The sequence below is a fragment of the Juglans regia genome, chromosome 10 (genome assembly GCF_001411555.2).
Source record: "Juglans regia cultivar Chandler chromosome 10, Walnut 2.0, whole genome shotgun sequence".
NCBI classification, from domain to species: domain Eukaryota; kingdom Viridiplantae; phylum Streptophyta; class Magnoliopsida; order Fagales; family Juglandaceae; genus Juglans; species Juglans regia.
In genome coordinates, this window is record NC_049910.1 from 31560482 (window position 1) to 31584429 (window position 23948).

Genomic DNA, 23948 nt, shown 5'->3' on the forward strand with positions numbered 1-23948 from the left:
AAGATCATGAATTTTGCTTGGTTTGGTCGGTGACATTAAATATCCATCCGGTGTTATATATTAATACTGATCGGACTTTTTGCACACAGTATTGTCATGATAAATGTTCTAGCTGTTGGTGCTATTTCATTCAATGGGAAAAAACTTTTTTTTTTTTGAAAGTTTGTTGATAGAAAGGCCGTTTGGATAAGAAAGAGTTTCATCTCATCTTATTTCAATAATTTTATCAAATTTTTACATAAAATATAATAAACAATTTAATTTTTTCAAATTTCAAAACAAGAATAATATTAAAAAATAATATTCGAATAATATTTTATTCAATTTTATTCAATTTTTATCTAAAATCATCTCATCTCATCTCACTATTCAAACGAGACCTAAATATTCAATGATAATATAGAATAATAGCCATAATTTTCACCATAAAACATAACATATATGGAAAGTATATATTTTTTTTCTAAGCTATGGGAAGTATATTTTCAATTGATGATGTTGGCGGAAATTTTATTTTAGAAATGTTTTGGCTACAATAAAATTTTATAAAAATAAACTCATAAATTGATGTGACTTGATGATTTGTGATATGTAAGATTGTAAAATTAATTTTATTATAAAGTGAATCTAACAAAATTTTCACCGTAAAACACAACATATATATATATATATATATATGGGAAGTATAATTTTTCAATTGATGATGTTGGATGAATTTTTATTTTGAGAAATGTTTTAGCCACAACGTGATTTTATAAAAGTAAATTCACAAATTGACGTGACTTGATGCGGTACATCAGATTGTAAAGTAAATCTCACATATCATATAGAGCCACGTCAATTTATGAGTTTATTTTTGTGAAATACTTTTATGAAATATATCACTTCTCTTTTATTTTTGGTATCATGGTGTTGGAGGAATTTGAAAGGAAAATGACCACCAATATCTAGTGTAATTATACTTGTCATGAACTCCTCGACATTTGATAAATATTTTCCTATCTTCATCTAACTACTAATGAACTGATGTAATTTCATCCTCATTTCCACTCTCATTTCAAATCATGGGAACCTATATATGCAATTACCCTAGGGCCTAGAACACCCAATGATCTACAGTGTGGCACAACCAAAATAAGGTAAAAATATATATACACAAAAGAGATATTGAGACCAACGAAATGGTTCCGATTTCTTCTTAGTGAAAAAACTTGACAAGAATGAACTGAATATTTTCGTACTATCAATTGTAATTTACTGAGGTATATATATAGTGTCCGCACCGTCCGGGGTTCCCTCATCATATTAGTTACATCCCAAAAATTAAGTACAAAGTACATAAGCTAAATAGGTGGCACGTGTGCTAGCAAGTTAATTAAGTAGGTGGCACATGTATATCTAATGCTCCTCTTCAAGATGGGGAGTAAATAGAATGAACTCTCATCTTGCTAATCAAAATAGTAAATTGTTGATTGCTCAAAGTTGTAGCAAGGACATCAGCAAGCTAATGATGTGAACCAATATGAAAAGTCTTGATAACGTCAAGCTCGATGTGTCTTGTACGCTCATGAAACACGGGGTTGACATCAATTTGTAATTAAAGTAGTTGTATTATTACAAAACAAGGGAGCAATCTCAATATGAGAAACCCAAAAATCTGAGAGTAAAGTGAGAAGCCAAACAATTTTACAAGTAGATGCCATCGAGCGATATTTTGCCTTAGCCAAATAACATGCAGTCTATTGTTACTTAAATTTCCAAAAAACCAAAGAATTGCCAAGAAAAAAGAAATATCCATTTATGGGTTTACGGGTACTAGGGCAAGATGCCCAATTTGAATCTCTAAAAACTTTAATATGTAGAGGTTTGTTAACTCGAAAGAAAAGACCACGAGTAGAAGTACAATTTACATATAATAAAATTCAATATATTACTGTCAAGTGAGGCTGCCGAGGCTTTTCCATGTATTGACTAAGCCTATGTACAGAATAAGGGAGATTAGGTCTGCATGTGAGATATAGAAGCCTACCAATGATGAGTCTTTAAAAAGCTATATATATGAAGGATCCTATAATAAAATTTGCCATCTTCTCGAGTAACTTTTAGTTGAGTAACTACCTTAGCACTAACAAAACCAGCATCTTGGAATATCACAAGACGATACTTTTATTGGCATAAAGAAATACCTTGAGGAGACTGAGCGACTTTCCGACCATTAAGGAAGTATTAAGTCTTAAGCTGCTCAAAATCCTTCGGTTTGAATTTCTAATCCAACAAATGTTACTGGACTGTAAATTATTGCTGGCTAAGACTATTAATTATTAATCGATAAAGGGTCGAGTTATGGGTACGATTTACATGACCAGATCATCATCTAGATAGAATATGATGGACCTGGTGAAGGGAGATAACCCCCTGATTAAGGCGTAATATTGGAGATATGCAAAGGCACATGATGAAGATATACAATAATCACAAGCAAGATTTCTAAGCATTATTAAATTATATCTGGGGTTTATTTAATTGAACTAAACATATGTAATATAATATTAATAGGCATTGATGTTATTCAGTTCAGATTGATCAATATGTGATTTATATATATACTTAAAAGATTCATCCAATATTGGTCATGTTATTCCTTTTTTTTTTTTAATGAGAAATCACTATCATCTTAAATTATGGAAAGAAATGGAAGAGAGAGAGAGAGAGAGAGAGAATATGAAGATCATTGAGCGTACCCCATAGCTAAAGACATTAAATTTATTAGCCTGCAATTGATAGTGTAATGGGAACAAGAACAACCGATGCCAGCCTGAGATTAATGGACGGCCATGCTTGAAGACTGTTGACCTACTTTTCGAATCTATATGGCCTCATGATCTGTAACATTTTACCTTTATCATCCAAATGAAAAATGGAGTAGATTCTGCAATAATTAGGGGTACGTTGCAACCCGCCCATGAGGAGGCAGATCGTCGATCCTTCCCCTCATCCGCCCCGGGAGGGGGGGGGGGACCCCTCATCCGCTCCGGCGCCCTTTGCAATAGTACACATGGTTAATTGGATCTAAAAATTATTTTTGAATCTAAAAATAACCAAAAACACATTTTTAAACTCAAATTATTGCATAAATTAAATTGTAAATTTAAATTTTTAAATATGACAATAATTTAAAAACTAATAACATAATTTTTAAATTTATTAATGCATATAATGTGTAAGTTAATGTAGCTAATGGGGTGATCTGACCAAGGTAATGCAAGAGTCTAATCATTTACATTGCTTAAGTGAGATCTTGTATTGTCTTGACTTTCTATATAAAAATCTCATTAAGCTACATTGTAACTTGTATAAAGTAGCGCCTTTCGTCTCGAAGTTGTAGTCAACGTTTTAAATTTCAAACAATGATCGAGCAGGGACCATATATTGTTTATTATAAGCGTAAAGAGGAAACATAAGTGGTTGGGAATTGGGATTCAAATCATGCATTTAAGAATATAGATAGATATATAGGCCTAAAAAATGGGATCGGAATGTATAAATCGTGCATTAATACTGCAAGAGTCCTGTCATCACAACATTTAAGAATGTCATTTGGGTAGCTTTGCAGTTGACAACTTAACGTAAATATCATATTAATTGCTGATTGATACTTGAGGAAATTTTTATTATTTTTATTATTATTATTATTATTATTATTATTATTATTATTATTATTATTATTATTATTATTATTATTATTATTATTATTATCATCATCATAAAGATACTAAATGAAATTGATTTTTGAAGAAAAAAACTTAGAAAGGAAAGGATAGTAAGTAATGTCTGGCTAGCTGAGAGTACAACATCTAAATTAATTAAGAGTACGTAGTAGGGTATTTATGTTGGTTTTATTAATATTGTTGTCATGTATTTTAATTAAAGATCTATTAGAATTGAAAATCTATAGCCTATGATGAGAAATAATTCGACATTCAAATAATTGCTGCTGATTGCATTTTGTCCGTAAACTGATACACCGACCGGCTAATTCTTTTGTTATAATCATGCGCGCCTGAATGAATTCTAATCACTGCATGCATGCATGTATTTGTGTACTTTCCTTGTAGTTAGGACTGTAATCAATCAGAGTTGAGTCGAATTTTTGGATTATTGAGTCGAATTGGATCCAAATAATTTGAGTTACATACTAAATATTTAATTATAAAAGTAACTATGTTTATATTATTAAATTTAATACATATATAAGCGTGCGCACACACATAAGAATACTAATATGTAGAAATAAATTATACACACATATATATATTCAATGATTTATGAATGATCTTTAATCGAGTTGAACTAATGAGTTGAGTCAGACATAAATAAATAGGTCTTAATGAGCATTAATTGAATTGAATCGAGTTTAATATAGTATGTATTATTTACTAATCGAGTAGATTTTTACTTTTACAATCGAGCTTTTATTTTTTCAAGTTGAGCTCAACTTTCGAGTTTAGTTGATCAAGTATCGGATTAGTAATTGTACGGACGGATTCATTTATAGCCCATAGTAGCAAATGAGGTGTTGAAATGAGAAGTTTTTATTTCTACGGATGTTAGGTACCGCAGAAGGAAATAACAACGTCACAGTAAAATAGTGTATTTCTTATAATTTCTTTATAGTTTGTTATAGAATAGAAAGTAAGAGTAGTGCTACATGAATAATTTTATATACAATATTCATCAATTTTCTCATAATTTTCAACATATCAGACACGTGGCAAATTAAACTTTTTTATACGTTTTTTTAAAAAATAAATATAAATAGAAATTACTATTAGAAGCATTTATTTTGTACACATTATGTGGCATTATGTAAATCACACATCTCTCTAAGTGAGTGTTGAAAACAATTAACTAGAAATAATCATGCAGTGAGTGCAAAGTGTACACTGCTATAGTGACTTCTCTCTAGCATTACTCTTTTTTAAAATATAATTAACATTTCTTAGCAAATATATATTTCGAAGATGGGTTTTTTACTTTACGGTATGTGTATATATTTCATTCATAATAATACGCATTAAAGTGCATTTAAAATGAGAATGTACGTATAATACTCTCTGTGACAAATTCATTGAATAAAATTTAATTTTATTTTCTTTAAAAAAGAAGTATATATTAAAATCCTTCATTTCTTTGATAAGAATATTATGATGTGTCTGTTTTTAGAGAAGATAGATGGTACTACGTACGTACTCCTAATTTTATCAAATATTTCGAAGATAAAACTGTAAATTAAACAACGTGGCAATTAAGTCACGTGCATGGCTTCCATGAAACCAACTCCTATCGAAAGAGTCCAAACCCAACTCCAGCCATGCACTTATCCCAAATGATTTTGAAACACCTCCTATCCAAATGAATATTCAGCACTGCCTAAGAAGAGAAATAAAAATGTATCGTGATATGTTTATATAAGTACAAGTCCATGTCAAGATGGGTAATTTTGACATTTTAAAAAATAAAAAATTTATGATTCAAAGTACAAAAGATGCGTTTACTAAAAAAAAATATGGTGTGTGGTGTGTGGAGATGATGATTAGCAAAGCTCAAACCTAAAAGATGTGGGCTTTTATTTAGATTAAGGCCGGTCGGTTGTTTAGATTTTATTTTAATTTATTTCATCTAATCATTACAATTTTTTCAAACTTTTAAATAAGATATGATAAACAATTTAACTTTTCAAATTTTAAAATAAAAATAATATTTAAAAAATATATTTTAATAATATTTTATTTAACTTTTAAATCTCATCTCATCTTATCTCATCTCATTTCAACTCGTTGTCTAATCCTCTCCTAAATCTAAAGTCAGCTGTTAGAAAAACGAAAAGAACAAAGAGTGGGCTGGCTGTATAGGATAAGATTAAATAAATTATACACATTATCAGCTTTCATAGAGTATGCATTATTTAAATACAAAATAGTCAATTAATAATTTTTTTTTAAAAAAAATCTTATATTTAGTTATTGCCCAAAAGGGAAAAAAAAATTTTGAAACATCAATCAATTTTTTTTGTTTGGTTTACGAGCCAGGAAGGTATGAATGTATTATTACAACATTTAATTCTACAAGCATTACCTACATATACTGTGAAATATTGTTACGATCTCACATTGATTAACTATGGGATTAGTTGATGGTTTATAAACCCCTAGACATCCTTTCTTTGTAAATTAGTTTTTAATAGTGAGCTCTACCTAGTGGATTCATAACAAATGGTATCAGAACTACCCCACATTTAAGGTCATATTGCGACGGTTGTAATCATGCGATACAGGGGTGATGTCGGCATGACAGTGTTCGCCCGGAGTTAGGAAAAGACCTAGCCCACAGCCAGCCCGTGTGAGTGCCGGGACCGCCGTGGACGTCGGTTGTGGAGCATGATGGTTGTTACGATCCCACATCGACTAAGTATGAGATTGATTGATGGTTTATAAGTTCCTAGGTACCTTTTTCTTGTAAGTTAGTTTTTAAGGGTGAATTCTACATAGTGAGTTCATAACAAATATAAGGTGTTTTGCTCTTTCAATTTGCCAATATAATTTGAAATAAAAAAATATATTTTAAATTTTATGCTTAATAAATAGTAAATACCAATGATTTTAAAACTACTCCCTTACAAAAAATTATAAAGGATTAATATTAATTAATTAAGAATAGAATAGACTGCTGACTGGGAGGGAGGTAGTTCCTCATCCGAGTTTACAGCACAGGTTACCTACCTACCTTCCCTCCTTCATTTGCCTTTTTCGGCACTCAAACACGAGTACGGTAACGACACTCAGAATCTCTCAAAATTTTTCTTGTCCCATAAAACCCAATATACAAAGCAAGGGCACCGTATACTATACACCGTATAGCCATACGACTGACTCTCTTTGCCTTGAGACATCAAAGCTGGTGCACTTGTACAAAGTCAATGCACCGACTGTTCTGCTCCTACTCTCCGGATCTCTGTCTCTCCAAGCTCACTTTCAGATGAGCTTTCGTTGAAACTGGTTCTGGGTCTTGATCTGCTCTTCTCTCCTCTCCCCTTCTGACTTTTCTTTTTTTATGTATTCTCATTTGGGTTCTGCGTTTTCCAATGGGTTAATGCTGAGAAAGAACAAGTCAGGTAATTATGAATGTATTCTTTATCATGTAAATGATTATGATATGGAATACGGTTTTGTGTTGTGCTTGTTTTATGCACTCTCTCTCTCTCTCTCTCTCTCTCTCTCTCTCTCTCTCTCTCTGTGTTTTGTTTTTCCTTTCAAATTCTGTCTTATGTAGTTGTTTTCTCATGACAGAACAGAATAATAAAATTGATCAATGCCGGGAAAGAACAACCTAAGTACTCAGGTAAGTACTCTTCAAGTTTTAATGGGCACATGAAAGTTCTGCTTTCAATTTGTTTTAAGTCGACATACATCTTCAATTATCATCATGTCATAATTCAGTTGCTTTATGTCAATTGTCACAGAGAGAGCTCATCCTTTCTATTTGTTTTTTCTTTTTGTATTATCACTTTTCAGCTAATGTTTTGTGTTCAAGGTCTTCACCTTAAAAAACTTCAATACAACCGCCCCCTCTCTCAAGGGATACAAGGTTGATTAGCTAGTTCAAAAACTAAGTTGGATGAGAAAATACCGACAGGAAAAAGATGGAACTTTATGTATTGGACATATCCAGTAGTTCATGTTTGAAATTTTCAGAAGGAGAATGATATATTCATTCTTTTTTAAGACATTGCTTTCGATTGTTTTGTCAGCACCTTATTATTTGTTCCTCTGTGTTTCTTACCAGAGCCGGACAAGTATATTTTTCTCTGTTACAGACAACCTTGAGCTGCAAACGTTTGGTCAGATTCCTTCAAACCAAGTAAGTATTCAATCGGTATTTTTTTGGATCCGTGAATATATTAGACTATTAGTTGCATATGACTCTGTCAATGTAATCTTCAGTTCCAGAATATGCCTCAAGACAGGCTGAGATCAGCGGTGTATAGATCATTTGTCACATGTGACGATCCAAAAGGAATTGTAGATTGTAAGACAATGAGAAAATCAAGGACAAGCAGTGAGAAAATAGAGCATAAGATCGAAAGCCGAAGATTACCAAAGAACTCAAATACGTCCATTTCACACAAGGCAGATAAAAAGGAGATGCTCTCCAAAGGGTTGACAGAAGAAGTTCCTAGTCCATCCTCCTTTCAAGTCATGGAAGTCTCCAGAGGAGCTCAGAAACTGAACCAGACGATTGACTCGTGGTCCAAAGGAGTGAGATATGATGGGCAATCTAAAGATATTGCAAAAGATTTGTTGAAAGAAGCTCTTGATCTGCAGGAGTCTCTAATCATGCTAGGAAAGTTGCAAGAAGCTTCAGATTATATGGGTCGATTGAAAAGGAAGAAGAATGAGAAGTCAGAAAGGAGAAGGATTGATGAAATGGGGATTAAGAGAACATATTCTAGTAAATTTGGGTATCACAAGCTCCCAGAGGGATTTCAAAATCCAAGAGTTTCAGTTGATGGCTCTTCAAGGAATCACAACATCGAGGAGCTTAAGAAAGTGATCAATGACAGCCTTGCTAGGCAGAATCTATTGCCAAACCCATCCTCTGAAGAAATGGGTTTTCTTACTCAAAGAGACTCGGACACGGCTTCAGAGATCCCTTCCACGAGCTCAAACAAGTCTTTGATGGTTCATTCAAGTGATTTTTGTTCTACCGAATCCTCTCTTTCATCAACTGCTTCACAGAAGAAGTCAAAAACTCCAAATTTGATTGCCAAGCTTATGGGTCTAGAAGAGCTCCCTTCAAAGCCACGGCATGCCACTCTCCAAGAACATTTGGAGAGTGAAAGAATTTCAAGTCAGCGAAGGCTGCTTTTTGATATTGATATGCCGAATGGAAGCAAGCCCCAATCTATGGCACAGCATGTGGATCCAGAGCTGAGGAAACTGGAGAAAATACTTGAAACCATGCAACTCAAAGGACTTCTGAAAAGCAAATCTGCCAAAGAGCTTAAGCCTTATTCCTACCATTCCAGTGATTTCCATTCCAGACACAGGTTGATTGATGAGATACCGCCTGTTGTTCTTATTAAACCTACGCGTGTCTCATGCCAGTTGGAGGAGCTCCACACACCAGTGCTGCAGGAAGAGGAATCTTTGAACACCAAAGCAATCCTCACAAAACCGAAAACAAAAGAAGAGCCTACTTCCAAAACTCGCAAAGGAGCTTTGAGTTCCAAGAAAGGCAAGATGGAAGCAGCAGAGACTCCAATAAAAATGATTAGCTTGGAAGAAGGAGCTAAACGACATAAAGAAGTACTTATGAAAAGAGAAGAGAAAGAAGTCAAGTTTAGAGAAAAAGATTCAATTAAGCTGAAAGCTTCTGGTCTTGTAGATCGCACACGACAGAAAAAAGAAGCAATTGGCAAGAAAGCTGATATGCTTCAAAAAGTTGCTTCTGCCAGCAGGAAACCACCGGAGATGGAGAATGTGAGAGCTAAAATTGTCTCAAGATCTGAAGATCACGCCAAGGCGAACTCTATAAAGCCGAAAAAGGGATCAAACATTATAAATAACCAGACTCCCGGGCAGCCAAGTTCTACCCAAAGCACCATCTTGAGACGCGCCTCAAAAACAAAAACTTCAATTTCTAATTCTTCTGATCAGAAAAAGAATCAGATGAAGAAGACAACGCCTGTCAGGCAGCCTAAAGCAGCCAAATCAGTTGTGAGTCTTCCTTATAACAACTTAACTTGATTTGGCCTAATTGTCTCTTTGCAACTTTTGTTTTTTCTGTCAAACCAAGATTCTAGCTGTTATTATCTTGAAAACCATTTAGGCGGTTTTAGAAGTATGAGAAATACAGTACTAAGTTTTGACATGAATGGAACTGTGAAAAAGAAGAATCTATGGTTTGTGAAAATTAATGCAGTCTTCTTCTTTGCAGATAGAGAATTCTAGTTCCAAAGAAGATGACAAGAGGATTGATCTTGGAAGTCAAAATTGCTCTCCACAGGTAAGAACCGACACTGCTCTGGGGGATCAACTTCCTATAGAGGTGGACAAAGATGCCTCTCACTGTCATTTTGGAGGTAAGATACTATACTTTGATTATGCTATATGCACTGCAGTAAATGAGTGATACTGATAAAAAGGTGTGACTAGTTATAAATATTTGCATGTTTAAGGCATATCACATCTCTTGATCACAGACAGGGATAGATACAATATGATGAAAAACAAAGATGTTTTTTTGTAGTTGTAATGGTAGTGACATCGCCTGCATGTAATAAAAACCAGATAAAATAAAAAGGCTAAGATTTTAATATCGTGCAAGTGTTATGCTTCATTGAGCAACTCAATAGTTACTTTATGATGAAAAGTTCTACTCATAAGACCCTAATTTTTATGACTCGTATTATACTGCTGGCATGGCAAGTAGTGGTTGGACATGTGTATCAATGCTTACCATGTCAATGGTGCTTTGTGGGTGTTAGGCTTGAGGTATTATGAGTATTGGGACTCAAATTCTCCTTATTAATGTTTTCTTTTCTTTTATTTTTTCTTCAACCCAACCAACCATCATTTATCAGCTCAAACTTAGGGTGAGAACACCACCACAGTACAAATCAAGATAACAAAAAAGGAACCAAACACTACTCAAAACAAAACTCATTTACACCTCAAATATGGCATCTTCGCTCTATATGTCACCAAAGTTCTTTTCACGTCCCTCGGAATATCCTTCTGAGCCAAATATTCACGACTTATTCCTTTAGTACCAGATTTGGCATAGAAATCGGGACCTTGGCTAAAAGGCCCTGCTATCACCTTCATAGTCGTACAGACACCTATTAGCCATTCAAGTGTCTGCATCTTCTACCTCTATAGAACAGGAAAAGAGCACCAATATTGATTCAGTAATAGATATTTTCCCTTTTCTTTAGGCAAATAAAATTTATATACTTTCATGCGTCAATTTAGATGTTTCTGTAACCTTTTTTGTTTTAATTGCAGAGCATTGCAGTAATAGAGTAAGTTCTCTTTCTGATGTCACACCATTGAGCCCCAAACATGAAATGGATGATAAAATCGCCGAGGAAGCTTACCATCTCATCTTTCATACTAAAACAGATACCAAAAGTTTCAAAACTGGAACTAATCTCGAAGCTTTTCTCTTAAGCAGTCCATCATTTCTCAGTCGTGCAGTGGAGCTTTTTGATCTCAATGGTAGTAGTTCTACAAGTTTTGAAATATCAGGCAAAGATGGTTTGGAAGTAGCCAATGGGAGACTCACTTTAGGATGTGCAAATGAACTCATTGAACGTAAAAGCCTTATAGTTTCACAGATAGCCCGTCCTCTGTTACTAACACCTGTGAGCAATGTGAGAGCATGCATCTCAATACACAAGTTGGTGGAGGAAGTTTGTAAGGGTGTTGAAAATCTGAGAAGCTACAGCAAGCTTGCTGGTGAGAATCTTTGTGTAGACAGTCTTGCAATGTTGGAGAGAGATATAAACTGCAATGGAGTGGAAAATGCAATCTGGGTGGTGGGTTGGAGGCATGGGTTTTCTGATGATGATGCAGAGGAAGTTGTGAATGAGATAGAGAAGTTGGTTTTCAATGGGTTGATAGAGGAGGTCCTAACATAATTGGTGGTTTTGTATATTATACAGTTTTGTTTGGATACATAGGTTTGAGAGGTCAGCATAGCACTACTGCTTTTTTTTTTTTTTCCCGGTATATATAATAATGGTGCAATGCTGATTACAAGACAGGAGAGCTGAAACTTTCATCTAGTTTCGAAAGGCTGGGATCATTTCCATATGACATGTTTTTAAGCAGTCAAACGTATATCTCCTAGCATGTGAACTATAACTTCCACCACTTGCCCTACTTTAGAACCTGGGATTTCCCCTTTTTGGTGAGTTCAAATGACAAATGTATTTCCATTTAGATTTTCTCAAAATAAGTTAAGCAGACCAAATATTCAAGACGACCTAAAATGAAATTTTCTGGGTGCACTCGAGAACTAGAGACTCTATATGGATCATTATGGTTTTATGTGGAAAACTGTTCTAAGAATGAAGCAGGACTCTTACTTCAGTTTAGAAAAATCACTCTTGTTTTTCTCAATTTATTGAAAAAATTAAATTATTTATTATATTTTATGTGAAAATTTAAAAAAATTATAATAATAAATTGAGATGAATTGAAGTGAATTTCAAATCCAAATGAGACAGACTGAAGTGAATCTTCTCAATAAGCCATTAAAGCTCAACATGTCATTGAGGATTATGTTTTCAGTGGGAAATCACAGCTGTTCAACATTCACCAATAGAATACTACGACGTGTTGTAATTGTTTATATACTAGAAACTACCTAAGTGAAAGTGACAAGCACAGAAGATAGACAGATTCCTACCGCCTATGTGGAATATGATCATCATCAAAATGAACTTTTGACTTCGAAAATATGAAAGACACCAAAGAAAAAGGTGAAAAATAATTTTAAAAAAAAATACTACTAGTAAATGGAAATTAAACGCATAACAATTGAAATAGTTATAAACTAATTCTTTCTAGTTAAACTGCAGAGGTATATTTGGAGTGCAGAGAAGCTGCAATCATTGAGAGGATAAGGACTGTTTCAACTACCGGTCTATCATCGTATCGTACATAATCTGAGAGCGGAAGAAGAATCCAGAGCCACAATATACTGTTGGTGCCTCGAGGACTCTCTCTCTCTCTCTCTCTCTCACACACACACAAACAAAGATAATAAACATTTATGTATGTACATATAATTTTAAGAAGAGGCTCCCTTAAAGATAAGGAAATTGAGGGTCTCCAGTGCAAAATAGATGAAAGTCCCAGGTGTATGAGTGAAGAAACTTCCAAAATTCGAACCCACCACACATTGCCATCCACTCCCATACATCTTATCAAACTCCTGCAAACACAACCCATAAAAAAAAACACTAAGATTAAGCAACAATAGTGTAAACAATAGTGTATGAGTGATGAATAACTGGAACAGCTTTTGATCGAAACAAAGCAATAAACACACCTTCTTGACATGGGCAGCAATTGAGATGCAATCGAACACATCATAGAGATCAAGGGCCTGAGAAGCACAAGCCATGGCTTGAATCTGCATATTCTCTGCCATGTCTGTTTCCTTTATCCTAGCTTTTCCTTCCAACATCTTTTTTTTTTGGGCTCTCCTTTTGGAATCCCTGAAGCGATTCCTTCTCTCAAATATGATATGAATGTATATAATAAGAAGGAAGAATTATGTGCCTATGATTCTGGAGCACAGACAACGAGAAGCTTCCCCATCTCCATCATGATCACAGTCCAAAGTGACCAACTTATAAGTAAGAGTGAACTTTGAGGAGGGCACGTCGCCCCACCTTTTTGGCTACTTTCTTGTCTGCATGCACCGCTTTCCAAACACTTGTCCATTTATCATACAAGCACTAGCATTGTGCATATGCAAAATCATATCTATTGATTTTGCATATTAATTATCAAAAACAAAAGAAAAAAGATTTTGCATATTAAAAGCAATATCTACGATATCTTTTAGTCAAATATAATAAAATATTATTTATTATTTATTATTTTTTTAAATTATTTTTTTCTTTCAAATTTCTTTCCGTTGGTATTGAGAGAGGGTAAGGAGAATGAAATGTTTCGAGATATGGTTTGTTTCCGTTGATGTTTAGAGAGGGGAGAAGAGAGAGAAACAAGTAGTAAAATAACATGAACAATGTATCATTAAATTTTTTAAAGAAAAATTCTATTCATCATCTTTACACACCACACACTATATTTTTTTTTTCTCTTATTAAATGTGTGCTAAATGTGTGGTATATAGATAATGAGTAGAAAATTTTAATAAATTTAAAAAGAATAAAATAAAATAAAAACATTATATATGATGTGTAGATGCATATGTAGATGCATAATCTAATGTTAGTGCTCTTTACGTCCCTGAACAGGGAAGGGGAAATATTTGAAGCAAAATGGCATCTGCAATAAATATTCCATTCCTTAAATTTAAAAAATAAAAAATGAAACTAGAGAAATCTTCATACGAGGTGACTTATTGATTTAATCGATCTATATAGTAATTTAATAAAATGAAAGAAAAGTTAATGGAGGTCGAATATTTACTTTAAGAGGAATAAATAAAGTGAAACTATCCCAAGCAGTGAAAAATCCGAATTATATCCCCGACTGGACAGTGCAACCACTTATACAATATATAAGGATTTTGAAAAGAAAATAGTTCATATTAGCATAGGATTTCAATTCCATTATTTAAAAAGTCTTTGAAAAGTAATGATAGCTAACGTGTCAACCTCCTATTGGAAGATATTTTCTTTTAGAAAAAAATAACAATAACTCTCTCAAACTACATTCAAATTAATGTAATAATCGTTCAACAAACTATTAATTTGGACAATTAACCCTATATTAACAAAAACAAATACAATATGCACCTCTATAAAAAAAAAAAAATGACAAAACATCTTCATTAAAATTTGGAAATTAAAAATAGAAGAGAGATTTGGGGTCAAATTTTTGGTCACTTTTTTCTAATTGCTTTTCATTTTTTAGTATTCTCTTGTAAACAATCAAATTTTTCGTTGTTTTTCATTTTGGGTCAGATTAGTTGTGGAATCAGATTGCTTAATGGCTGTGCAAGTGGTGAATGCTGAAATTGAGGCTGCAGCTTTTGCTTGAGGATCTGGTTTTTGAAATTAGGAAGCTTCAAGCTTTATATACTGCATGTCAAATTTAACATATATATATATATAATATATATGGATGTACCATTTTGTTAAATTGTTAGAGATAATTTAGACTTTTAAAGGCAAAAGGGATTTTTTTTTTTTTGGTGCTTTAGGGGTGAGTTCCAAAATTGATAGTTTTGAGCTGATTGCAAATGTTGAGAGTTCTGTTATATTCAATCATGTTTGTATATTCTTTATGCACTCCATTAATGTGATTGGTAAAAATAATTATTTTATACTAAAAAAATGAGCCAATCACATTAGTGAATTATGTAAAGAGTATACAAAAATGACTGAACATAAAAATTTTAATATATATTTTCTCCTTTCTTTAACGTGTTCTGATAGATCCTCAAGCGTAAAATTTTATATACCCATCTACTTTATTTTAGACTCTAAAATTTAGAGAGATTCTAAAATATCTTAATGCTAAATATACATATCCCGAGATCTTGTATTAAAATATCTTTAACGTGGCCTAAAGAAAGTTTTGTTGTTTTTGGTTCTCTTTTTTCTTCATCAATGAGATTGTTGGCTGCTTACTAATATCCTATAACAATACGTGTAAACACATATAAAGACTGAATTTGGCAAGTGCATAATTAGATCACTCAGAAAACAGAGATAACATACTACTGCTGCTGCCCTTTATCTACAAAATCGAAAAGCTGCCCAAGGAAGGGTAATTTAAGGTAAATATATCCTCCAATGGAATTTACGGTACACACGGAAGGGTAATTTAAGCAAAGCAAATTTTACTCGTGGAGAAAAAAGAAATCCTAAGACAAACAGCCTATGAGCCTCAATTTTGAACCCAAGCAAACACTAGATTCCATATTCAACACAGGAACCAATTTTACATAAGCCATTGAAATTTCACACTTCAATGATCACTGATTCTGGCAATCTAATTCCAACTCCTGCCTTGTGAACGGATTCGTACCTGAATTTGAACCTGGTTACTAAACAGACAACTATACTACATCTAACATCTTTGCTCTCAGCTTCTGTTGAGTCTACTTCTATCCACTGACATAACCCGTGAATCCAAGGTCGATAGGATCTGAGGCATCGACATACCCCCAGACACAACAATTTCTGCAATTGAAGAGTAAAGAAGTTTTCACATCAAACTACATTAGATGGTAAGTCCAATTGAAGAAATTCTTCTTCGCTTTTATATTGGGAAAAAAATGAACTTATTATAGGACCCCCAAAAAAATTAATAACAGGGAAACCCTTAAAAACTAAAGTATCTTCATTTACAGACCATTCTTGTTCCATGACTCAATGAACATGGCTTTCTGGTGCTGTTGGGTGAAAATTGCAAACTGAATATTTTATAAGCAGGGGCAAGAAGGTGATCCCAGGTCGACAACAATTCACTTTTTCCCTACCTCTGCATTTAACAATAAAAATAACAGCTAAGGAAATAAATTACTCACCAATTCCTTCTCGGACTGATAAATTTGGTCTGATAACATCCTTGGTATTGACCAGAAATATATCTCCAATGTAAAGATGGTTCGTCGGAACATAGACACAGTAAAGCTCCTCCTCTCCAGAATAGTTCTGCATTAATTTATTTATTGAGAAAAACAGTATAAATGCTATTTCATTTCAGAACTTAATAGGCTATTTTAATATAACATAAAAAATGAACTTCCAAAGACAAACTAACAGTTCAAAGATAAAGTAGTTAATAACCGGGGCAAAGACTGTTAAACCAAAACTAATTACTGATATTCAGTTTGTGAACTTTCTCTGTATGTGAGAGTCGTTTTTCTTAAAACAGAGAAGGTGAAACATTTCTAGGAAACATCCAGGGAACAAAGTCTTGTCAAGAGACTATTGAGTCACCTCTATCATGGAATGATTGCACATGTAAACTGACATCAATTTAATATGGGTAACTCCCACCACCAGTCCAAGAGATGTGGCAGCACACACATTTTCGAAGAGTGCGGTAAATTTGAGGTAATAATACTTTCACTACATTAATGGATGATGTTTAATTGAGGCGGTACAGCGATGATAATTTCCCACAGAGATTGTTTTCAGACCTGGAGGACGACGGATGAAGTGATGAAGCCAAATGCATATTCACCGATACGTGGATGCCTTATTATGGCTACTTCCTTAAAGGCCTGTGTGTTTTGATCTGTATCAAACAGATTAGAATATATATCATTCCACTGAAACTGATTAAATCAAAACATGGGCAGGAAAATGTGCACAAACCAAACCTGGTGATATGGCAGCACTAATTTGCTTGGAGGCACTGTAGATATGACGAACGAATGGCATCCGCTTAATAAACCACTCTCCAAGTGCAAGGACAGATGCACCCAACCATGATGACATGAACACCCCGACCAAAAAGATGAATGTTATTGAAGTTACAAATCCAAGACCTGCACAAGAAGTATAAGACCAAGTGAAAACTTCCATAAGATACTGAGGTTCAGTTCATTTTGACAAAGACATTATCAATTATGGAAGCATGCTTTCGATCTATGAGAAAATGTGCTCAATGCACGAAGCTAGACGGCCATCTCTTGACAAATGAGAGCAACTTCAGAAACCCCATAGAGGTGCATGTTTCTCTTAGTAAGCTTCCTAATCCCTTAATCTAAAAATGACAAAATATATTAATACTAGAGCAACATAATTTGCAGCTAGGTATAGAAAACGTCTCTATTTCCTCTCCTTTTCTTTTACTCCATATAGACACCACAAATTTAGCAACAAAGATCCACAGAAATGAGAATCAGTGAAATTCATGTCGACAAAGTAGCATTAACTTTAGTATCATGTATTTTGAACTCTCAGAAAGGAATATAAGATTCATGAAAACATAATATTTACAAATTTTCCATGAAATAGAACTTCTCTGTGCTCAATCAACAGAAGCATCTAGCAGCAGAAATTTTTTTTTTGATAACTAAACGGTAGTATAAATAAGAATAGGCAAAGCCCAGGTATACAAGGTGGTATACAAGAGATAAAACCTATCTAGTTGCTAAAAAAGAAAGAAGAAAATCATGTACATTTAGGCCATTAAAATCATGTACAACAGAAGCATCTAGGACTAGCACTATCATAAAAGGGAGATGAATTTCGCAGAGAAGTCCATTCTGTACAAACCAAACAAGGCAAAACAAGCCAAGCAAAAATGCTGCCTCAGATAATGATTTCTCATAAGTAATTGATTAATACATCTCAAACACATTTACCAACACTGGGATGAAGGAAATGACTTTTTATTTGACACAAACGTTATGCTTACCAAAGATATCAATTCCAAGCTGAGCATATATAGGAGAGAAAAAGCCATCCACAAAGTGAATAAACCACCATGTTAGGTAGAAAGTAATTGCTATTGGAAATAGGATGACACTGCAAAACAGCTAAGAGTAAGCACCTACTATAATAGCAGAAAGCACAGTAAGCATAGACCTTAAAAGCAAAGTATATCCATTAAACCATACCATTCATAATAGTTGGACAATACAATTAAAAAATTATTAAAAGAACACCACACACTTTTCCAAGTACAATTCTGTGCAAGTAAATCAAGTATCAGAAACTAAATCTACCAGGATTCTTAAGTTCATCAATAGGAGAGCTGTCCTACTTACCCAAGGAACAATATTTCATTCAACATACATCATAAATGGGCTGATCAGCAGGCCAGGATAAAAACAGCCTGCACGACAGACTCCACCCACCCTCCCGCCTGAGTAATGGGTGGATTTTTTTCACCTTCTAATGGGCAGCCTGCCTGGGTAGGTTCCTCTAAAATCTGTAAAGGTCAAGGACATAGCACGTTCAAAGGGCTCAGAGGTGGATAATACCCGCTTGTCCAAACCTTAATATTATATATATTTTACAATCTTTTTAACATATTGCATCATTTTTCCCTTTTTTCCCTCTAACCGTCAAATGTATCTCTTTCAGCACTTCATCATATCGTTCCTATTGAAAATTGTTGTCCCCTCCCTTTCAAACCAACTAGCCACTCCTGCCCTCCCCCCTTCTCTATCTCCATACTCCTTACAACAAATTATTTTGATCCCGTTTGGATTCAGAGATGAGTTGAGATGGTTTTAGATGAGTTGAATAAAATTTTGTTAGAATATTATTTTTAATATTATTATTGTTTTGTGATTTGAAAAAGTTGAATTGTTTATTATATTTTGTGTGGAAATTTGGAAAAGTTTGTGTGGAAATTTGGAAAAGTTGTAATAATGAGATGAGCTAAGTTGACATGAGTTTTGAATCCAAACGGGGCCTAATGTAACTTTCTCCCTCTCTCATTCTCTCTGTTTTGCTCTAATTCCATGAAGGGTTTTTGGGTTTTTGCTCATTGGTTCCTCTGTTTCTCTCCTTCTTAATCCATCAGACCCTCTCTCTGTTCGGCTTCAACGGACAGGAGTAAAACAAACGACTAAAGGGGGTGAGTTTTAGTCCATGTCCGAGCTCCTTTGGGTGGGGAGTTGGTTTCAAAAACGCCCCGATCATAATGAACAATAAACTCTAGGTTAGATTCAAAGCATTCAATCTTCCAATACGTGCAAGTTAAGTATGCCTCAAGACTTATAAATTTAAGAGAACTTCGAACACCCAAGAATTCCTCTAGGTGACATGACCTGGAAATGTCACATTTCAAAATATCCATCTATCAACTTTTTTTTTTTTTTTTTAATTTATGTTACCATAATATCCTTTGGCTTCTGCTAACTGAAAGATTCCAAGATAACCCTTCCGAGGAAAAAAAAATTGGTAAGGTTAAAGATAAAATTTAGTGGTTTAAAAATAGATGAAAATTTCAACGGAAACGAGTACAAAAAAGATTGCCACCCCACCATAGTAAAAAGCCAAAATATGACAGAAAGTATCGAAACCAAGAAATACACAAGGGGAAGAAAAGGTGGCAAGTTGAGCTTCCCTAAGAAACTCCATAGGAAACCACCTGCCCATTTAAAACTAATTCTCAGAACCCACAGGTCATATAATGATGTCAAAAACAGGAACAGGTAAAATATCATTGCAGATAGTTTCAATATAATCATAAACAAAATCCTGCACAAGTCATGAAAATTGACTCCACTACATTTAAATACAAAGTCATGCCAAAAAATAAAAATTTGTACCAACGGATTCCTTTATCTGTAAAATATCGTCATGATGAATTGACAGGAAGAAAAAAATACACAAGTTCATCAGTTTAAATGTGGGTGAACTTCAATGCTCCTATGCATAACAGAGCAACTATACTGAGTATGTAGCATTCATCTTGATGCAAAAATACTGAGGAAAAATAAGCAAGAATTGCGCACCATCCAGTCATGAACTTTTTTGAAGCCCAGCTCCTAACGACTTTGTAAAAGGTCTACACAGTGAAGACAGTGTACAGAATCTGTCAGAAACATACTAATCGTATATAAGAACATAACAACGGAATCATTCATGGCACTACAATCTACCAAAAATATACACACATATTTGGAGTAATAACTACAAATAGGAAAGTCAACTTGTGGAACCTACTACAATTATAAAAGGCTATTGGGAATTGAAGTCGATGAAACAACATATGAAGTGCTAGGTCGAATTAGAAATCAAAACAACAGAAGGTTTAGAAGATGCCTTGGTAAAAGCTATTTCAATCTAACAGTCTATCTTCAAACAGGAGCACGTGGAGCTAATGCATTTTGCCTGACAACCAACGTGAGATCCATTACTGCCAGAGATGTCGATAAGGTAACCTGAAATCTACTTATTCAATTTCGTAACTTGAGAGATTGTGCATAATTAAATTCCAAGTCAGAACAATGAAGTTGTTAAATGTCCATTGATTTTTCACACAAACCGTAATTCAAATCTTTCAGTTTCTCAACGAACTCGATCGACCCAGAGATAGAACCAGAAATGAAGAATTTAAGCAATAGTCGTTTGATCATATCAAAATCAGCAGACAATTTGACTAACGAAGTTTAGTTCAACTCGTTTAACTTATGAATATAACGTTTAGAGCAATTACGATTAGTACAAAAATTAGAATCAAAAGAAGCACTACTCCAAAAGAATCCAAAATATTGTCTTCAAATCACAACCGAAAACACTATGAAACAGGTCAACGGCCGACCAAAAAGTAAGTTTAAATAGTGAAAAGGAAAAAAAGCATAAGCATAACCTAATGAAGAAGTACAAGTTCCCCATCAGTTTCGTAGGGAAGCAAACGCAGCAGAAGCACAAGCAAAGATTAGAAGACCCCAGATAGAGAGAAAGAAAGAAGGGAGATTACCTCTCGGCCCGCGTGGTGGGAAGAGGAGGAAGAAGAGGAGGGCTTGGATGAGGAGGCGTGGTCGTCCCCTGAGTCGGCGACGGGGATGAGAAGCTCCCGATCTCTGTCTCTGGTGGCCATAACGATAGCCGATTTGTCGTCGCCCATCAGAAGAAGAACAAAGCGACGCCGTTCAGGAATCCGAACGTTTTCAACGTTACCGTGCGGGCAGTCAGAAAGAGAGAGGGGAAGAAGAAGAAGAAGAAGAAGAAGAAAGAGGAGACAAGCTTGAAGAAGAGAGATGAGGAAAGGAGCCTTCCTGGAGAAATCTCTCCCAAATCCCTTTCCCTAAAATCTTTCTTACCAATAAATTTTTAAATTCAAACTAAATACATATATAAACATAACGTTTTGGGTAACGACATGGAGTGTGCGAGGACTGCGAGGATATGTGTCTGGCGGCACCACTTAAGGGGCGGATTAAACAATGTTAATTATATATTATCCAATCACATTGCACTTTCATCTTTGTAGCCTGCTGTGTTGTCTGCTGTCGTTGATGATCTGTCTCCAATGAGTTTTTTTGTTTTTTGTTTTGTTTTCCCTCTCGAGGCCAGGTTTCACGTAATTAAACGTAGATTACAAGATAGAGGACTTGAGAAATGTTACTCCTAACCGGCTAGACAAACCGTTAGGCATTCGCGTCCCATGTGGTAAAAATGAAACGATCACGTTTTATTCAACTTGTCAAAACTTATGTTTCTATCTTCATCCGTCTTTTTCGTTGTCTTTCAGAATCAAGACTACTAGAGGCAACCATTTTCAGAGCTCTCAGACTACTCAAAATCACAATTTCGCTCATTTCCAAACCTCCCTCGAAATCCACCTTCCTCCTTTCTTCATTTCCAAAGGCAACCATAAGCATATGTAGTTTGTATATGCCAACCTCATAGTTCTCACTCCTTCGTTTAGATGAAACCCAAAATCATTGATAGTTTTCACAAGGAATTGGGTGATTTTGACAAGAATGATCATTACTTTATCAATATCAGCTGATCCATCAAAAGTAAACAACAAGTTATGTCGTGATTGATGAACAGATCTACCACAAATTTGGTGTACTGACTACTAGGCTTGCAACCTGAGCAATCCAAGTTGTGTTTTGGCCCGACTTGACCCAGCCCGCTTTCCAGAACAATGTAATCCAACCCAATCCGACAAGAGTCGGGTTGGCCCGTTTCTTCTCAAAGTTTGAAGGAACCTGTCAATTTCATAAAATTCATTTTTAGAAAGAGAAATTACTTTTAAATTCAACCGCGTACATGGCCAAAGGGGCGTGTGGATCAACCTTACTGGAGCATATTGGCAACACAACATTGAAAATAGCCTTGGGATTTACACTTCTGTAGCAGCTTAGCTCCATAAATTCTACATGCAAGCTATGGTGGAGGTTAGGTTGGATGAGGTGGTGAAGAATACAACTTCTTTGACTTCTACAGCTCGCGCTGATGAATTACAAGCATTCATTGAAAAAGAGTGACAGAAAATTCAATAAAAAAGCCCACATGCAATCTTCCGACATCTCGGCGAGTTGAGTTATGATAGCAAGGTACTTTAATTTTTCAACATCTGTTTGGTTGGTGGGAAAATCAGGAAAAGGAAAAGAAATTGAATTCTTTCTTTGGTTGTCTTGATTGCTTACGGTGTTGGGACTTTGTTCCTGATTGGTGGGGCTTTGTTTTAGGGTTGTGCAGAAAAGAAGAAGAAGAATGACAAAGAAGAATTGTAAAGAAAATAAATAGTCGGATCGTTTTGACATTTAGCGGGTTCGACCCTCAAACAATTTCAAATCGTGTTTTTCAGACGAGTCGGATCGGATCTATCGGGCGGGTCGGGTTCTACAATTTTCTGCACAGCCCTACTAACTAATAGTTTTTTCTAACAATTTAGAGTTTAAAGAGGCAGTGGAAGATGATAGGAAGAAAAAAAAATATCAAACTCATAAAGAGATATACAGAAACAAACCATTCAAATTAGAAATATTTTCTCTAAATATCTAATTGCTACCATGACAACGTCAGGAAAAACGAAGAAGTTACGGTGATCTTTTCCAGACTTGTAGATGACGACGGCGATCTCTTCCTTCTTCCAGTATAAATCAAAGGGGATGAATCTGAGTTGGGAGTGAAGTATAAGTCAAGTTTTATGGGCAACAATCTGAGTTTCTTTAGCAAAATTGTAGACCCAAAATGGCAGTTTTTCTTCCACCCAGACCAAACGCGATATTGAAATCTGAGTTTTCCCTCTTTCCGTTTACTTTTGTGTTTTGTTTTATTTTTTATTTTTTAATATATTGGCTGACATGGCTTTATATATATATATATATATATATATTTATATATAAAGCCCCACGGTTTCACGCGTCGGTTGCCCCTAGTAGTATTGAAATAACTTTGGGATGTTGGGAAATAAGATGATGAGATGATAATTTTATATATAATAATTAAAATATTTGTAAATAGTAGTGAAATAGGTTAAAGTTTTTATTGGATTTTGAAAAATGAGAAAAAAAAAGTTGCATAAAACATATTTTAAAATTAAGATATTATTAGAATATAATTTTTTAATATTATTTTAAAAAATAATAATATGACTTCCAAATATGTATATCAAATATGCCTATTCATATTTTTTGATTTTTTGATTTTTTTAATGATTAAAAAAGTGACTATTAATGAAATTGTATTTTTTATTTATTTTTTCCTAATGATTAAGGATGTTTAAAAAATGTTTAAAAAAAAAAAA

General features: G+C 34.3%; 3 protein-coding genes across 5 annotated transcripts; 1 reads left to right on the top strand and 2 right to left on the bottom strand.

Moving 5' to 3' along the window:
* Window positions 1-6950: 6950 nt before the first annotated feature.
* On the top strand, window positions 6951-12036 carry LOC109014616. Of its 2 annotated transcripts, none has more exons than XM_018997120.2 (6): window positions 6951-7171; window positions 7347-7398; window positions 7843-7917; window positions 8001-9776; window positions 9997-10141; window positions 11067-12036. In XM_018997120.2, the coding sequence occupies exons 2-6, from the start codon at window positions 7369-7371 to the stop codon at window positions 11699-11701; spliced, it is 2661 nt and encodes an 886-aa protein (XP_018852665.2). In that variant the 5' UTR covers window positions 6951-7171; window positions 7347-7368; the 3' UTR covers window positions 11702-12036. The 2 variants fall into 2 exon arrangements, with proteins under 2 accessions (XP_018852665.2, XP_035550365.1); XM_035694472.1 differs by having other exon boundaries at window positions 7352-7398.
* A 574-nt stretch (window positions 12037-12610) lies between these two features.
* Window positions 12611-13498, bottom strand: LOC109015051 (dynein light chain 1, cytoplasmic-like). The gene is made up of 2 exons (XM_018997543.2): window positions 13120-13498; window positions 12611-13002 (listed from the first exon to the last, which is right to left on the bottom strand). Exons 1-2 carry the CDS (start codon window positions 13255-13257, stop codon window positions 12859-12861), a joined length of 282 nt encoding a protein of 93 aa, XP_018853088.1. The 5' UTR covers window positions 13258-13498; the 3' UTR covers window positions 12611-12858.
* A 1958-nt stretch (window positions 13499-15456) lies between these two features.
* LOC109014658 (protein CONTINUOUS VASCULAR RING 1) lies at window positions 15457-21579 on the bottom strand. Of its 2 annotated transcripts, none has more exons than XM_018997160.2 (7): window positions 21165-21579; window positions 20197-20249; window positions 18144-18253; window positions 17101-17268; window positions 16918-17015; window positions 16300-16426; window positions 15457-15952 (listed from the first exon to the last, which is right to left on the bottom strand). In XM_018997160.2, exons 1-7 carry the CDS (start codon window positions 21309-21311, stop codon window positions 15855-15857), a joined length of 801 nt encoding a protein of 266 aa, XP_018852705.1. In that variant the 5' UTR covers window positions 21312-21579; the 3' UTR covers window positions 15457-15854. The 2 variants fall into 2 exon arrangements, with proteins under 2 accessions (XP_018852705.1, XP_035550268.1); XM_035694375.1 differs by having other exon boundaries at window positions 20197-20276; window positions 21165-21519.
* Window positions 21580-23948: the final 2369 nt, after the last annotated feature.

Coding starts and splice junctions, on each gene's coding strand:
- LOC109014658 (XM_018997160.2), bottom strand. CDS start 21,311: ATGGGCGACGACAAATCGGCTATCGTTATGGCCACCAGAGACAGAGAT. Junction 20,250..21,164: donor CCCACCACGCGGGCCGAGAG/GTAATCTCCCTT, acceptor TTCACTGTGTAG/ACCTTTTACAAAGTCGTTAG. Junction 15,953..16,299: donor ATCAGTCCGAGAAGGAATTG/GTGAGTAATTTA, acceptor CTTCAATTGCAG/AAATTGTTGTGTCTGGGGGT.
- LOC109014616 (XM_018997120.2), top strand. CDS start 7,369: ATGCCGGGAAAGAACAACCTAAGTACTCAG. Junction 7,399..7,842: donor AGAACAACCTAAGTACTCAG/GTAAGTACTCTT, acceptor GTTTCTTACCAG/AGCCGGACAAGTATATTTTT. Junction 7,918..8,000: donor GTCAGATTCCTTCAAACCAA/GTAAGTATTCAA, acceptor TGTAATCTTCAG/TTCCAGAATATGCCTCAAGA.
- LOC109015051 (XM_018997543.2), bottom strand. CDS start 13,257: ATGTTGGAAGGAAAAGCTAGGATAAAGGAAACAGACATGGCAGAGAAT. Junction 13,003..13,119: donor TTGCTGCCCATGTCAAGAAG/GTGTGTTTATTG, acceptor TTGTGTTTGCAG/GAGTTTGATAAGATGTATGG.